Genomic DNA, 17,669 nt, shown 5'->3' with positions numbered 1-17,669 from the left:
TGAGAATGATCAGCCGTGATCACATTGAATGGCGGTGCGACCAGGCTCGAAGGGCCGAATGGCCTCCTCCTGCACCTATTGTCTATTGTCTATTGTCTATTGTCATTCAGAGAATTTGCCTCCACTGCCTTCTGAGGGCCGAATGGCCCACTCCTGCACCTATTGTCTATTTCTAATCATCCAGTGAATTGCCCTCTGTGGCAGAGAATTCCACAGATTCTGCCTCCTCCTGCGCCTGTTTTTTTTCTCTCGGTGTTTGTTTGTATGTTTGTTCTCTGGTGTGTTTCCTGATGACTCTCTTGACTCCCGACGTGTGGTATATATAGCGTGTTGTCGTCAGCCGGGATCTCGCTGTCTCCGCCCGCTGCGACGCGGGGCGGTGGCAGACGACGTCGGTGGCGGAGGCTACAACAGCGGCTGACTCACACTGCGTAGAGAGAGAGAGGGGTGTTGGCCGAGTACAGAGGCCGCTGCTCCGTCCCAATGTCGGGTTGCCGGCTCACCGCGCTCCTCGTTTTCCTCTTCATTTTAACAGGTAAGGAGGTTTAACGCACGTTTTGGTAGAGAGAGTAAAAAAACAAGAGGAACTGCCGAGGCTGTCTTACAATAAAACACACACACACACACACACACACACACACACACACACACACACACACACACACACACACACACACACACACACACAGTTACTGAGTGCCCTGACTCAGCGGGTCAGGCAGCATCTGTGGAGAACATGGATAGGCGACGTTTCACAGAGTGCTGGAGTAACTCAGCGGGTCAGGCGGCATCTCTGTGGAGAACGTGGACAGGTACAAAGTGCAGGAGTAACTCAGCGGGTCGGGCAGCATCTGTGGAGAACATTTGAGGTGACGTTTCGGGTAAAGATACTTCTTCGGACTGTACTAACAGACCTATTGTTTCTGCCGGCCATTGCCTCCCCTAACTCAGTCTCCTGACCTGAAGAATGGTCTCGGCTCAAAACGCCCCCATTCCTTCACTCCAGAGATGAGTTACTCCAGCACTTTGTACGCACCGCCATTCGATGTGATCACGGCTGATCATTCTCAATCAGTACCCCTTTCCTGCCTTCTCCCCATACCCCTTGACTCCGCTATCCTTAAGAGCTCTATCTAGCCCTCTCTTGAATGCATTCAGAGAATTGGCCTCCACTGCCTTCTGAGGCAGAGAGTTCCACAGATTCACAACTCTCTGACTGAAAATGTTTTCCCTCATCTCCGTTCTAAATGGCCTACACCTACCTCAAGAGAGAGCTGAATAGAGCTCTTAAGGATAGCGGAGTCAGGGGGTACTGGGAGAAGGCAGGAACGGGGAACTGATTGTGGATGATCAGCCGTGATCACATTGAATGGCGGTGCGTACAGGCTCGAAGGGCCGAATGCCCTCCTTCTACACCTGTTGTCTAATTTCTGATGCGTGTTTCTCGTCCTCAGGCGGGTCGCTGGGGTTTACGGTCGTGCTGGAACACAGCAACCTATATGTGGGAGTCGGGAGAGACGCGATATTCACGGTGCGGCCGTCAGCTGCGATCGCCAGTGGGACCTGGAGTTTCAAAGGGAAAACGTTCATTAACTGGATCGGAACAAACTTGGTGATCAACCCCGCGTATAGCTCACGGGTGAACATATCCTTGACCACCGGGACGCTGACTCTGAAGACGGTGACCAAGGGGGACAGCGGGGATTACATAGTGGCCGTCAATGAACAGGACACCAACAATCCAGCCACAGCGACCGTCAAACTGCTCGCACTCGGTGAGTTACAATAGACAATAGGTACAGGACGAGGCCATTCGGCCCTTCGTGCCTGCACGGCTGGTCATTCTCAATCAGTACCCCGTTCCTGCCTTCTCCCCATACCCTCTGACTCCGCTATCCTTAAGAGCTCTATCTAGCTCTCTCTTGAATGCATTCAGAGAATTGGCCTCCACTGCATTCTGAGGCAGAGAATTCCAGACATTCACAACTCTCTGACTGGAAAGGTTTTTCCTCATCTCTGTTCTAAATGGCCGACCCTTTATTCTTAAACGGTGTCTGGCCTCTGGTTCTGGACCCCCCCCCCCCCCAACATTGGGAACATGTTTCCTGCCTCTAACGTGTCCAGCCCCTTAATAATCTTATACATTTCGATAAGATCTCCTCTCATCCTTCTAAATTCCAGTGTGTACAAGCCTAGTCGCTCCAATCTTTCAACATATGACAGTCCAGCCATTCTGGGAATTAACCTGGTAAACCTACGCTACACGTCCTCAATAGCAAGAATATCCTTCCTCAAATTTGGAGACCAAAACTGCACACAGTACTCCAGGTGCGGTCTCACTAGGGCCCTGTACAACTGCAGAAGGACCTCTTTGCTCCTATACTCAAACTAGGAGACCAAAACTGCACACAGTACTCCAGGTGCGGTCTCACTAGGGCCCTGTACAACTGCAGAAGGACCTCTTTGCCCCTATACTCAACTCCTCTTGTTATGAAGGCCAACATTCCATTGACCATATTTACTGCCACTGATTGCCTCCCAGTCTCTTGTCCCTGAAGTGACCTTAATATCGTTTAATCCACATGGTGAACGTACTGCATTTTGTATCCTAACCCACTAATTCCTTCCAGGAGCTATTCTCCCATCCCCCCCCCCCCCCCCCCCCCCCCCTCGGCGATTCGGAAGGTAAGCCAATGTATGTATGCGCCCGCTCTACATTGGAACGAAATGGACACAGAGTGCTGGAGTATCTCAGCGCGTCGGGCGCCGCGGGTAGAGTTGCTGCCTTACAGCGAATGCAGCGTCGGAGACTCAGGTTCGATCCTGACTACGGGCGCCGTCTGTACGGAGTTTGTACTTTCTCCCCGTGATCTGCGTGGGTTTTCTCCGAGATCTTCGGCTTCCTCCCACACTCCAAAGACGGTTAATTGACTGGGTAAATGTAAAAATCGTCCCTAGTGTGTGTAGGATAGTGTTAGCGTGTGTGGGGATCGTTGGGCGGGGCGGACCCGGTGGGCCGATGGGCCTGTTTCCGCGCTGTATCTCTAAATCTAAATCTATATCTAAAAAGCACCTTTGGAGAACGTGGATAGGCGACGTTTCACAGAGTGCTGGAGTAACTCAGCGGGTCAGACAGCATCTGTGGAGAACATGGGTAGGTAACGTTTCACAGAGTGCTATCAGCGGGTCGGACAGTATCTGTGGAGAACATGGATAGGTGACGTTTCACAGAGTGCTGGAGTATCTCAGCGGGTCGGGCAGCATCTGTGGAGAACGTGGATAGGTACAAAGTGATGGAGTCACTCAGCGGGTCGGGCAGCATCTCTGTGGAGAACGTGGGCATGTACAAAGTGCTGGAGTAACTCAGCGGGTCGGGAAGCATCTCTGTTGAAAACGTGGACAGTTACAAAGAATACACACGATTACAATCGAGCCGTCCACAACGTACAGATAGAGGATAAAGGGGAATAACGTTTAGTGCAAGGTGAAGTCCGATTAAAGATAGTCCGAGGGACTCCAGTGAGGCCGACGGGATGTCGGGACTGCTCTCCAGTTGGGGAGAGGACGGTTCGGTTGCCTGATAACAGCCGGGAAGAAACTGCCCCTGAATCTGGAGGTGTGTGAGCGTCTCCACACTTCTGTACCTCTTGCCCCGATGGGAGAGGGGAGGAGAGGGGGTGACCGGGGGCGAGACTTGCTCTAGTTTAGTTTGGGGTTGGGTTGAGTTGGGTTGGGTTGGGTTGAGTTGGGTTGGGTTGGGTTGGGTTGAGTTGGGTTGGGTTGGGTTGGGTTGAGTTGGGTTGGGTTGGGTTGGGTTGGGTTGGGTTGAGTTGGGTTGGGCTGGGTTGTGTTGAGTTGGGTCGGATAACAGCAGGGAAGAAACTGCCCCTGAACCTGGAGGTGTGCGTCTCCACACTTCTGTACCTCTTGGCCCGATGGGAGAGGGGAGGAGAGGGGGTGACCGGGGGCGAGACTTACACTAGTTTAGTTTGGGGTTGGGTTGGGTTGAGTTGAGTTAAGTTGGGATGTGTTGGGTTGGGTTGAGTTGGGTTGTGTTGGGTTGAGTTGGGTTGGGTTGAGTTACGTTGGGATGTGTTGAGTTGGGTTGAGTTGGGTTGGGTTGAGTTGGGGTTGGGTTGGGTTGGGTTGGGTTGCGTTGGGTTGGGTTGGGTTGTGTTGAGTTGGGTCGAATAACAGCCGGGAAGAAACTGCCCCTGAATCTGGAGGTATGCGTCTCCACACTTCTGTACCTCTTGGCCCGATGGGAGAGGGGAGGAGAGGGGGCGACCGGGGTGGAGTGAGACTGGTCCTTGATTCTGCTGTTGGCCGCGCCGAGGCAGCGTGAGGTGTAGATGGAGACGATTGACGGGGAGGTTTGTTTGTTTGTGCGTGCGTGACGGTCTGGGCTGCTGGCCTCGTCGAGGCAGCTTGAGGTGTAGATGGAGGCGATGGAAGAGGAAGTTAGTTTGTTTGTGCGTGCGTGATGGTCTGGGCTACGTTCACAATTCGCTGTAATGTCTTGCGGCCTTGTGAGACCATGTCGGCCGGCGAGACGTTGTCCAACCGATCCAAGATACGCCCTGCCAGATAGTGACCCCCCTCCCCTCCCCCCACCTCGCCCATATTCTTCTAACAAGTCCTATCCCATCCCGAAAATCCTCGTCAGAATAGGGGAGGTTAGTTAGTTCCTTGGTTTAATTTGTTGTTCCGTGTGCCGAGGTACAGTGAGAGCTTTGTCGCTGCGCGCTATACAGTCAGCGGAAAGACTGCACACGATTACAATCGAGCCGTCCACAGTGTACAGATACTGTGTGTGTGTGTGTTTCTGTGTGCGTGTGTGTGTTTGTGGGTGTGCGCGCGCCCCTGTGTGTGTGTTTCTGTGTGTGTGTATGTCTGTTTGCCTGTGTGTGTGTGTGTGTGTGTGTGTCTGTGTGTGTTTGTGGGTGTGTGCGTGCCTGTGTATGCGTGCCTGTGTGTGTGCTTCTGTGTGTGTGTGTGTGTGTGTGTGTGTGTGTGTGTGTGCGTGTGTGTGTGTGTGCGTGTGTGTGTGTGCGTTTCTGTGTGTGTGTGTGTGTGTGTGTGTGTGTGTGTATGTGCGCGCGTTTCTCTGAGTGTGTGTGTGTGTGTATGTGCGCGCGTTTCTGTGTGCGTGTGTGCGTGTGTGTGTGTGTGTGTGTATGTGTGTGTGTGTGTGTGTGTGTGGATGTGGTGTATCTGGACTTTCAAAAAGTCTTTCACAAGGTCCCACACAAGAGATTAGTGTGCAAAATTACAGCACAGGATATTGGGGGTAGGGTATTGACATGGATAGAGAACTGGTTGGCAGGCAGGAAGCAAAGAATCGGAATTAACGGGGACGTTTCAGAATGGCAGGCAGTGACTAGTGGTGTGCCGCAAGGCTCGGTGCTGGGACCGAAGCTATTTACAGTATATATATTAACGATTTGGACGAGGGAATTAAAGGGGACATCTCTAAGTTTGCAGTTGACACAAAGCTGGGTGGTAGTGTGAACTGTGAGGAAGATGCTATGAGGTTGCTGGGTGACTTGGACAGGTTGTGTGAGTGGGCGGATGCATGGCAGATGCAGTTTAATGTGGATAAGTGTGAGGTTGTCCACTTTGGTTGTAAGAATAGGAAGGCAGATTATTATCCGAATGATGTCAAATTAGAAGAATGGGAATTGCAACGAGACCAGGGTGTGCTTGTACATTAGTCACTGAAAGTAAGTGTGCAGGTGCAGCAGGCAGTGAATAAAGCTAATGGCATGTTGGCCTTTATTGCGAGAGGATTTGAGTTTAGGAGCAAAGCGGTCCTTCTGCAGTTGTACAGGGCCCTAGTGAGACGGCACCTGGAGTACTGTGTGCAGTTGTGGTCTCTAAGGGATTTGACAGGCTAGATGCAGGAAACATGTTCCCAATGTTGGGGAGTCCAGAACAAGGGGCCACAGTTTAAGAATAAGGGGTAGGGCATTTAGAACTGAGATGAGGAAAAACTTTTTCAGTCATAGAGTTGTGAATGTGTGGGATTCTCTGCCTCAGAAGGCAGTGGAGGCCAATTCACTGGATGTTTTCAAGAGAGAGTAAGATTTAGTTCTTAGGGATAAGGGAATAGAAAATAGGTGCAGGAGGAGGCCATTCGGCCCATCGAGCCTGTGCGCACCGCCATTCACTGTGATCACGGCTGACCGTCCACAATCAGTAACCCGTGCCTGCCTTCTCCCCATATCCCTTAATTCCACTAGCCCCTAGAGCTCTATCTAACTCTCTCTTAAATCCATCCAGTGAATTGGCCTCCACTGCACTCTGTGGCAGAATTCCACACATTCACAACTCTCTGGGTGGAAAAGTTCCTTCTCACCTCAGTTTTTAACGGCCTCCCCTTTATTCTTAGACTGTGTGTGGCCCTTGGTTCTGGACACGCCCAACATTGGGAACATTTTTTCCTGCATCTAGCTTGTCCAGTCCTTTTATATAATTGTACACGTCTCTATAAGATGCCCTGTATTTATTCACAAAATGCTGGAGTAACTCAGCGGGTCAGGCAGCATCTCGGGAGAGAAGGAAAGGGCGACGTTTCGTGTCATAGAAACATAGAAACATAGAAAATAGGTGCAGGAGTAGGCCATTCGGCCCTTCGCACCTGCACCGCCATTCAATATGATCATGGCTGATCATCCAACTCAGTATCCTGTACCTGCCTTCTCTCCATACCCCCTGATCCCTTTAGTCACAAGGGCCACATCTAACTCCCTCTTAAATATAGCCAATGAACTGGCCTCAACTAACTTCTGTGGCAGAGAATTCCACAGATTCGCCACTCTCTGTGTGAAAAAAAACGTTCTCATCACGGTCCTAAAAGACTTCCCCCTTATCCTTAAACTGTGACCCCTTGTTCTGGACTTCCCCAACATTGGAAACAATCTTCCTGCATCTAGCCTGTCCAACCCCTTAAGAATTTTGTAAGTTTCTATAAGATACCCCCTCAATCTTCTAAATTCCAGCGAGTACAAGCCGAGTCTATCCAATGTTTCTTCATATGAAAGTCCTGCCATCCCAGGGATCAATCTGGTGAACCTTCTCTGTACTCCCTCTATGGCAAGAATGTCTTTCCTCAGATTAGGAGACCAAAACTGTTCGCAATAATCCAGGTGCGGTCTCACCAATGCCCTGTACACCTGCAGCAGAACCTCCCTGCTCCTATACTCAAATCCCCTCGCTATGGATGCCAACATACCATTCGCTTTCTTCACTGCCTGCTGCACCTGCATGTCTACTTTCAATGACTGGTGCACCAGGACACCCAGGTCCCGCTGCATCTGCCCTTCTCCTAATCGGCCACCATTCAGGTAATATAAGAAAATAACTGCAGATGCTGGTACAAAGCGATTTATTAAGCGTTCAGATAATAGTTCAGATAGTAGTCTGCTTTCCTGTTCTTGCCACCAAAGTGGATAACCTCACATTTAGCCACATTATACTGCATCTGCCATGCATTTGCCCAAGGAATCAAGGGATGTGGGGGGGGAAAGGCGGGAACTCCAGCACATGGTATCTTTTTTTTGTCATGTCTTGGCCAACCAGCACCTGCGGTTCCTCGCGTTGTGCGGCCGCTCCCCGTGTAAACGTTGGTGTCTCACGTCTTTCGACAGAGGTTATTGACAATCCGACAATCACTGCCAATGACTCTAGCCCAGTCGAGCTTTTGGACACGGTGCTTCTCACCTGCGATGTCACATGGACGGCCGATCGATTTGAGTGGTACCAGTGGAATAAGACCATCGGCCTCATCGATAGAGCCGCCCTGGGTCAGGGCAATAAAACGCTCACCGTCTCCGGCGTTCTCAGGTCAGACGAGGGATTCACCTGCCTTGCATCGAACGTCAACCACACTAGGACCAGCGACCCGTACGATCTCGGTGCAGTTTGTGAGTGTCCCTCCTAGTACCAGCCTTTCATTACCAAACCTACATAGATAGAACCAGGAACGAAACTCTTCCACTCTCTCTCTCTGAGTCTCCAACGATTAGATAACCCAAACGCCAAATTTATGTGTGTGTGGGTTGGAAAAACGCAAACAGAAGCCCAGCTGGTAGAGTTGCTGCCTCTCAGCGCCAGAGACCCGGGTTCGAACCTGACCTCGGCTGCTGTCTGGGTTTTTGCACCTGTGACCCGCGTGGGTTTTCTCCGGGCGCTCCGGGTTTCCTCCCCACGCACTCCAAAAGGCGTGCGGGTTTGTGGGTTAATCGCCTCCAGTAAATTGCCGCCCTCCGAGTGTGTTGGATGGAACTAATTTAATGTGCATTGGGGACGGGGGGTGGAGGGGGGGGTGGGGAGAGGGATTGATGGTCATCGTGGACTCGGGGAACGGGGTACTGATTGAGAATGATCAGCCATGATCACATTGAATGGCGGTGCGTACAGGCTCGAAGGGCCTGTTTCCACGCTCAATAGACAATAGACATTAGGTGCAGGAGGAGGCCATTCGGCCCTTCGAGCCATACGCACCGTCATTCAATGTGATCGCGGCTGATCATTCTCAATCAGTACCCCGTTCCTGCCTTCACCCCATACCCCCTGACTCTGCTATCCTTTAGAGCTCTATCCAGCTTAAGAGCTCCACCTCTAAAACTGAAACTCAAGTGCTGGGGTAACTCAGCAGATCTCTGGAGAAGGCGGATAATGAGACGTTTCGGATCGCCGCCCTTCTTCACACCAATTGCCAACTTGCAAAAAGTCTTTCAGGGCGTTTCTGGGGTTACGCAGTTCTCAACGATGTAGGTTTGGTAAAGATCCGTGGGTGAATCCGATCAAGGATGATCTCTCTCTGTGATATCTCGTCCACAATCTTGTCTAGGTCAGAACCCCCCCCCCCCCCCCCCTTAGCGTTAGAAATCCCCCCCTAGGATATGTTAAGCAAAGCCTTCAACCAACATACTACACAAATTAGGCACTGCATCAAATCCCCAGTCTTAAATGACAAGCAAAACCGACCACCACGTTTCGGGTAAAACAGATTCACCAAGTGCTTTGTTTCACATCTTTAGCCTCGAGGTTTAGTCTAGTTTCGCTTAGTTTCGTTTAGTTTCATGTCGCTCGTACCGAGGTAGAGGCGGAATGCTTTTAACGCTACGCTTTTTAAAACCAACAGATGCTTTTTGGAAAGTTGCTTTAGTTGAAGGCTGACACAAAATGCTGGAGTAACTCAATCGGGGGTGGGGTAGGGGGGGACGTTTGGGGTCGAGGAGAAGGGGTGGCCGGTCCGTTTTCTCCCTAGAGACACCCCCCCCTCTCATCGTTGAGTTACTCCAGCATTTGTTGTCCACCTTAGGTTGAAACCAACGCCTGCAGTTCCTTCCTATAATTTACTGTAGTGGAGTGCGTAATACAGGTAGACTTGCATGAGGTGAACGTGGGGTAGATCTTCTAGCTAGATCCTGCGCGTCATGTCGAATCAACCGATGTTTTCATCCTAGACGGGCCAGATTCCGTTAGCGTCACCGTTAGCCCGGAGCGCACGATGCACGCCATAGGGGCGTCGGTAACGTTCACATGCTCGGTCGTTGCGAATCACCCTCTTGACTTTCACTGGTATCACGGCAACTCGACTGTGCAGAGTGGCGGGCAGAAATTGACCGTTGCCCCGCTGTTCCTGAACCACGCCGGTAATTACACGTGCTCGGCGTCGAGCGGGAGAACGTACAAGGACGGCCTAGCCAGCAGGTCCATAGTTGTCATAGGTAGGTGGCGTCTGATGAGAAGGCGCTCGCTCCACTCCACCCCCCACTCCCTCCCTCCCCCCCCCTCCCTCCCTCCCCCCCCTCCCTCCCTCCCCCCCCTCCCCACCACCCCCCCCCTTCCCCACCAACCCCCCCCTTCCCACCACCACCCCTCCTCACCACCACTCCCCCCCTCCCCGCCACCACCCCCCCCTCTCCATCACTCCCCCTCCCGACCACCACCCCCCCTTCAAGATTCAAGATTCAAGATATCTTTATGTGGACGAAATTTAGTCACCCAAAGTCCAACAATAAAAGCAATAAAATAAGCAAATTACACAACCCCAACCAACACTAAAAAAAAAGAAACATCCATCACAGTGAGTCTCCACCAATCCCCTCCTTCCCAACCCCCCCCCACCCCTCCCCACCACCCCCCCCTCCCCACCACCACCACCCCTCCCCACCACCCACACCTCCCCACCACCCCCCCTCCCCACCACCACCCCTCCCCACCACCCACACCTCCCCACCACCACCCCCTCCCTACCACCCCCCCTCCCCACCAAAACCACCCCTCCCCACCACCCACACCTCCCCACCACCCCCCCTCCCTACCACCCCTCCTCACCACCACCCCCCCCCCACCCCCCCCCCTTCCTTCCCCAGCGGTCAACATGTGTGTTGCGTTAGCTTTAGGCCCAGAGTGGTGTTAGATTGACTCGTGTTTCGTTGCCGCCGCTTCGGTTGAATTAATGAATGGACACGCATGTGACAAAGTCGCGGTGGAATTCTTTGCTTGCGCGCCCAAGGTGTGTAAATAGTCGCTACCCAAAGGACGCCGACAAGGTTAGGTAGCCATTCGGCCCTTCGAGCCTGTACGCACCGCCATTCAATGTGATTTTGGCTGATCGTTCTCAATCAGTCCCGCCATCCCGGGGATTAACCTCGTGAACCTACGCTGCACGCACTCAATAACAAGAATGTCCTTCCTCAAATTTGAAAGCCAAAACTGCACACAGTACTCCAGGTGCGGTCTCACTAGGGCCCTGTACAACTGCAGAAGGACCTCCTTGCTCTTAGACTCAAACTAGGAGACCAAAACTGCACACAGTACTCCAGGTGTAGTCTCACAAGGGCCCTGTACAACTGCAGAAGGACCTCCTTGCTCCTAGACTCAAACTAGGAGACCAAAACTGCACACAGTACTCCAGGTGCGGTCTCACTAGGGCCCTATACAACTGCAGAAGGACCTCTTTGCTCCTATACTCAACTCCTCTTGTTATCAATAGACAATAGACAATAGGTGCATGAGGAGGCCATTCGGCCCTTCGAGCCGGCACCACCATTCAATGTGATCATGGCTGATCATTCTCAATCAGTACCCCATTCCTGCCTTCTCCCCATACCCCCTGACTCTGCTATCTCTAAGAGCTCTATCTAGCTCTCTCTTGAAAGCCTCCAGAGAATTGGCCTCCACAGCCTTCTGAGGCAGAGAATTCCACAGATTCACAACTCTCTGACTGAAAAGGTTTTTCCTCATCTCCGTTCTAAATGGCCTACCCCTTATTCTTAAACTGTGCGTGACACCTGGTTCTGGACTCCCCCAACATTGGGAACATGTTTCCTGCCTCTAACGTGTCCAACCCCTTAATAATCTTATACGTTTTGATAAGATCCCCTCTCATCCTAAATCCCAGTGTATACAAGCCTGGTCGCTCCAGTCTTTCAACATTCGACAGTCCCGCCATTCCGCGGATTAACCTGGTGAACCTACGCTGCACGCCCTCAATAGTGGGAGAACTGGGAAGGGGTAGAGGGACAGAAGAGCTATCTGAAGTTAGAGAAGTCAATGATCATACCGCTGGGGTGTAAACTACCCAAGCGAAATATGAGGTGCTGTTCCTCCAATTTGCGCTGGGCCTCACTGTGACAATGGAGGAGGCCCAGGACAGAAAGGTCAGACTGGGAGTGGGAGGGGGAGTTGATGTGCTCAGCCACCGCGAGATCAGGTTGGTTAAGGCGGTCTGAGCGGAGGTGTTGAGCGAAGGTGTTGATTTATTATTACATATATAGAAACATGGAAAATAGGTGCAGGAGGAGGACATTTAGCCCTTCGAGCAAGCACCGCCATTCAATGTGATCATGGCTAATCATTCTCAATCAGTACCCCGTTCCTGCCTTCTCCCCATACCACCTGACTCCGCTATCCTTAAGAGCTCTATCTAGCTCTCTCTTGAATGCATTCAGAGAATTGGCCTCCACTGCCTTCTGAGGCAGAGAATTCCACAGATTCACAACTCTGACTGAAAAAGTTTTTCCTCATCTCCGTTCTAAATGGCCGACCCCTTATTCTTAAGCTGTGTGTGGCCCCTGGTTCTGAACTCCCCCAACATTGGGAACATGTTTCCTGCCTCTCACGTGCCCAACCCCTTAATAACCTTATACGTTTCGATAAGATCTCCTCTCACCCTTCTAAATTCCAGTGTATACAAGCCTAGTCGCTCAGTTGAGATAACATCACACGAAGATAAACTCTCATCAAACTCAATTACAATGCGTAGAGGAAAGGGGAAGTTACAGAGTGGAGAATATAGTTCTCAGCAGTGTGGTCGACTCACCGGTTCCACAGATGTAGGAAGTTCAGGAGCGAATGATGTGGGTGGTTCAGAACTTCTGCATTTGTCAGCTTGCACCTTGCTCCACCAACAGCAGGAGATTAATGCCACAATTTTCTAAAAGACACTGACGAAATTGTGGAACAGGTGAGGTGAGTTTTGGAAGGTGTCTCTGGAGCAAAGGGATAATTATCCACCAGAGTTGCTGCCTCTGTTTACCATAGTTTAGTCTACTTTAGTTTAGACAATATACAACTGGCGCAGGAGGAGGCCATTCGGCCCTTCGAGCCTGTACGCACCGCCATTCACCGTGATCATGGCTGATCATCCACAATCCTGCCTTCTCCCCATACCCCCTGACTCCACTATCATCAAGAGCTCTATCTAGCTCTCTCTTGAATGCATCCAGAGAATTGGCCTCCACTGCCTTCTGAGGCAGAGAGTTCCACAGATTCACAACTCTCTGAGTGAAAAAGATTTTCCTCATCTCCGTTCTAAATGGCCTACCCCTTATTAGGGGTAATAATAAGGGGTAGGCCTTATTGTACTCCAGGTGCGGTCTCACTAGGGCCCTGTACAACTGCAGACGGACCTCTTTGCTCATATACTCAACTCCTCTTGTTATGAATAGGCAATAAACAATAGATGCAGGAGGAAGCCATTCGGCCCTTCGAGCCTGTACGCACCACCATTCCATGTGATCAAGGCTGATCATTCAAGATCAGTACCCCGTTCCTGCCTTCTCCCCATACCCCCTGACTCCGCTATCCTTAAGAGTTCTATCTAGCTCTCTCTTGAATGCATCCAGAGAATTGGCCTCCACTGCCTTCTGAGGCAGAGAATTCCACAGATTTACAACTCTCCGAGTGAAAAGGTTTTCCCTCATCTCCGTTCTAAATGGCCGACCCCTTATTCTTAAACTGTGTGTGGCCCCTGGTTCTGGACTCCCCCAACATCGGGAACATGTTTCCTGCCTCCAGCATGTCCAATCCCTTAATAATCTTATATGTTTCAATAAGATCCCCTCTCATCCTTATAAATTCCAGTGTATACAAGCCCAGCCGCTCCAGTCTTTCAACATACGACAGTCCCGCCATTCCGGGAATTAACCTGGTGAACCTACACTGCACTTCCTCAATAGCAAGAATATCCTTCCTCAAATTTGGAGACCAAAACTGCACACAGTACTCCAGGTGCGGTCTCACCAGGGCCCTGTGCAACTGCAGAAGGACCTCTTTGCTCCTATACTCAACTCCTCTTGTTATGAAGGCCAACATTCCATTGGCTTTCTTCACTGCCTGCTGTACCTGCATGCTTCCTTTCAGTGACTGATGCACTAGGACACCCAGATCTCGTTGTACTCCCCCTTTTCCTTTAGTTTAGTTTAGTTTAGTTTAGTTTAGTTTAGTTTACAGACACAAAATGCTGGAGTAATTCTGCAGGACAGGCAGCATCTCTGGAGAGAAGGAATGGGGGAACAATTGTAAACAATTGTAAATTGTCTCTTGTGTGTGTGTGTAGGTTAGTGTGTGGGTTAGTGTGTGGGTTGGCGTGTGGGTTAGTGTGTGGGTTAGTGTGTGGGTTAGTGCGTGGGTTAGTGCGTGGGTTAGTGCGTGGGTTAGTGCGCGGTTTAGTGTGCGGGTTAGTGTGTGGGTTAGTGTATGGGTTAGTGTGTGGGTTAGTGTGTGGGTTAGTGTGCGGGTTAATGTGCGGGTTAGTGTGTGGGTTAGTGTATGGGTTAGTGTGTGGGTTAGTGTGTGGGTTAGTGGGTGGTTAGTGTGTGGGTTAGTGTGTGGGTTAGAGTGTAGGTTAGTTTGTAGGTTAGTTTGTAGGTCAGTGTGTAGGATAGTTTATGGGTTAGTGTGTAGGTTAGTGTGTGGTATAGTGTGTGGGTTAGTGTGTCGGTTAGTGGGTTAGTGAGTGGTTAGTGTGTAGTTTAGTGCCTAGGTTTGTGTGTGGGTTAGTGTGTGGGTTCGTGTGTGGGTTAATGTGTGGGTAAGTGTGTGGGTTAGTGCGTGGGTTAGTGCGTGGGTTAGTGCGCGGGTTAGTGTGCGGGTTAGTGTGCGGGTTAGTGTGCGGGTTAGTGTGTGGGTTAGTGTGTAGATTAGTTTATAGGTTAGTTTGTAGGTCAGTGTGTAGGATAGTTTATGGGTTAGTGTGTAGGTTAGTATATAGGTTAGTGTGTAGGTTAGTGTGTAGGTTGGTGTGTAGGTTGGTGTGTAGTTTGGTGTGTGGGTTAGTGTGTGGGTTAGTGTGTAGGTTAGTGTGTAGGTCAGTGTGTAGGTCAGTGTATAGGTTAGTGTATAGGTTAGTGTGTGGGATAGTTTGTGGGTTAGTGTGTGGGTCAGTGTGTGGGTTAGTGTGTGGGTTAGTGTGCAGGTTGGTGTGTGGGTTAGTGTGTGGGTTAGTGTGTAGGTTAGTGTGTAGGTCAGTGTGTGGGTTAGTGTGTGGGTTAGTGTGTAGGTTAGTGTGTGGGATATTGTGTGGGTTAATGTGTGGGTCAGTGTGTGGGTTAGTGTGTGGGTTAGTGTGCAGGTTGGTGTGTGGGTTAGTGTGTAGGTTAGTGTATAGGTCAGTGTGTAGGTCAGTGTGTAGGTCAGTGTGTAGGTCAGTGTATAGGTCAGTGTGTAGGTTAGTGTGTGGGATAGTGTGTGGGTTAGTGTGTGGGTTAGTGTGTGGGTCAGTGTGTGGGTTAGTGTGTGGGTTAGTGTGCAGGTTGGTGTGTGGGTTGGTGTGTGGGTTAGTGTGTGGGTTAGTGTGTGGGTTAGAGTGTGGGTCAGCGTGTGGGTTAGTGTGTGGGTTGGTGTGTGGGTTGGTGTGTGGGTTAGTGTGTGGGTTAGTGTGTGGGTTAGTGTGTGGGTTAGTGTGCAGGTTGGTGTGCGGGTTGGTGTGTGGGTTGGTGTGTGGGTTGGTGTGTGGGTTAGTGTGTAGGTCAGTGTGTAGGTCAGTGTATAGGTTAGTGTGTAGGTCAATGTGCAGGTTGGTGTTTAGGTTAGTGTGTAGGTTAGTGTGTGGGTCAGTGTGTGGGTTAGAGTGTGGGTTAGTGTGTGGGTCAGTGTGTGGGTTAGAGTGTGGGTTAGTGTGCAGGTTGGTGTGTAGGTTGGTGTGTAGGTTAGTGTGTGGGTCAGTGTGTGGGTTAGTGTGCAGGTTAGTACGCAGGTTGGTGTGTAGGTTAGTGTGTAGGTTAGTGTGTAGGTTGGTGTGTAGGTTAGTGTGTGGGTCAGTGTGTGGGTCAGTGTGTAGGTTAGTGTAGGTTAGGGCGATCGCTGGGCAGCGAGGACTCGATGGGCCGAAGGGCCTGTTTCCACGCTGTACTCTAAAGTCTAAATCTCTAAAGCACTTCGGGTTTTTTCCCTTCGGTAAACCAGCATCTGCAGTTCCTGGTTTGTCCTGATTGAAACTTTAAAAATATATATTATTTCTCGAATAGCATACAAAAACATTTAACGTAACATAATATAACATAACATAACAAGCCTGGAGCGACGAGGCTTGTATACACTGGAATTTAGAAGGATGAGAGGGGATCTTATCGAAACGTATAAGATTATTAAGGCTCGGTGCTGGGACACACACACATACACACATACTGTGACTTGGACAGGTTGTGTGAGTGGGCGGATGCATGGCAGATGCAGTTTAATATGGATAAGTGTACACACATACTACTCCCACCTTTAATAACCTAACCAGACAATGATCACAATGAAAGCGAAGACAGTCAGCAGAAATGTCTGGAGGGGGGGAAGATTTTACCGACGCCTTGTAGTGGACTTGTAGCTGACCGTTGAACCTTTAACCGTGTTTCTTTTCTCCTCCGACGCTGACTGTTTCCCAGCACCCTCCGCTTCGGTTCCAGGTTCGCGGCATTTGACGCTTGGAGCCAGACGTGTGAAGTCTTTGGGGTTGGTGTTGGTCAGTGGCCGCGGGGGCGATGGACACCGGTAATGCCTCATCTCGCTGCTGTGTTTTTAACAGAACCTGTCTCCCAGCCCGTGATCACCACCAATGATACCCACCCTGTCGAGCACAATGACACGGTTGTTTTAGAGTGCTCCGCGTTGGGGACCAGCGTTTCGTACCAGTGGTCTAGGAACGGCTCGACCATTAGCACGGGCGGTCGGCTGGTCCTGAACAACGATAACCGCACCCTGACCATCTCCGGCGTGCTCAGAACGGACCAGGAATTCACCTGCACTGGGTACAACCTGGTGAGCACAAACACCAGCGACCCCTTGCTCCTCAACGTCAGCTGTAAGTGGACACTTGGGTGGTGGGTGGGATCTAATCAGCGTCCCAATCAAGGAGCGTCGCACGGAGGCGCGGGGACTGCATGCGAGGGGCAACGAGATCTGAGACAACAATTTCCACCCAGTAATCTCACTAGGGCCATGGAAGGGAAAGATTCTTCCCCCAAGGAACACGGAGTGCTGGAGTAACTCAGCGGGTCGGGCAGCATCTCTGTGGAGAACGTGGACAGGTACAAAGTGCTGGAGTAACTCAGCGGGTCAGGCAGCATCTCTGTGGAGAACGTGGACAGGTACAAAGTGCTGGAGTAACTCAGCGGGTCAGGCAGCATCTCTGTGGAGAACGTGGACAGGTACAAAGTGCTGGAGTAACTCAGCGGGTCGGGCAGCATCTCTATGGAGAACTTGGATGAAGGGATTAAAAGTACCATTAGCGAATTTGCAGATGATACAAAGCTGGGTGGCAGTGTGAGCTGTGAGGAAGATGCTATGAGGTTGCACGGTGACTTGGACAGGTTGTGTGAGTGGGCGGATGCATGGCTGGTGCAGTTTAATGTGGATAGGTGTGAGGTTATCCACTTTGGTGGTAAGAATAGGAAGGCAGAGTATTATCTGAATGGTGTCAAGTTAGGAACAGGGGACGTACAACGAGATTTGGGTGTCCTAGTTCATCAGTCACTGAAAGGAAGCATGCAGGTACAGCAGGCAGTGAAGAAAGCCAATGGCATGTTGGCCTTCATAACAAGGGGAGTTGAGTATAGGAGCAAAGAGGTCCTTCTGCAGTTGTACAGGGCCCTAGTGAGACCGCACCTGGAGTACTGTGTGCAGTTTTGGTCTCCAAATTAGAGGAAGGATATTCTTGCTATTGAGGGCGTGCAGCGTAGGTTTACTAGGTTATTTCCCGGAATGGCGGGACTATCATATGTTGAAAGACTGGAGCGACTTCGCTTGTATACATTGGAATTTAGAAGGATGAGAGGAGATCTTATCGAAACGTATAAAATTATTAAGGGGTTGGACAGGCTAGATGCAGGAAGATTGTTCCCGATGTTGGGGAAGTCCAGAACAAGGGGTCACAGTTTAAGGAT

At 50.8% G+C, this 17,669-nt stretch overlaps 1 protein-coding gene across 1 annotated transcript in view; it reads left to right on the top strand.

Annotated features, from left to right (window-relative positions):
- Positions 1-405: 405 nt before the first annotated feature.
- LOC144612207 (cell adhesion molecule CEACAM5-like) overlaps positions 406-17,669 on the top strand; it is a 98,485-nt gene continuing 81,221 nt past the window's right edge. Inside the window, exons 1-2 of the mRNA XM_078431764.1 lie at positions 406-535; positions 1,455-1,775. Of these exons, the coding sequence (XP_078287890.1) occupies positions 484-535; positions 1,455-1,775 (373 nt within the window). The 5' untranslated portion in view covers positions 406-483. The remainder of the gene's footprint in view (positions 536-1,454; positions 1,776-17,669) is intronic.

This window comes from Rhinoraja longicauda, chromosome 43 (assembly GCF_053455715.1).
Source record: "Rhinoraja longicauda isolate Sanriku21f chromosome 43, sRhiLon1.1, whole genome shotgun sequence".
Taxonomy (NCBI): domain Eukaryota; kingdom Metazoa; phylum Chordata; class Chondrichthyes; order Rajiformes; family Arhynchobatidae; genus Rhinoraja; species Rhinoraja longicauda.
This window is presented reverse-complemented; position numbering and strand designations above follow the sequence as displayed.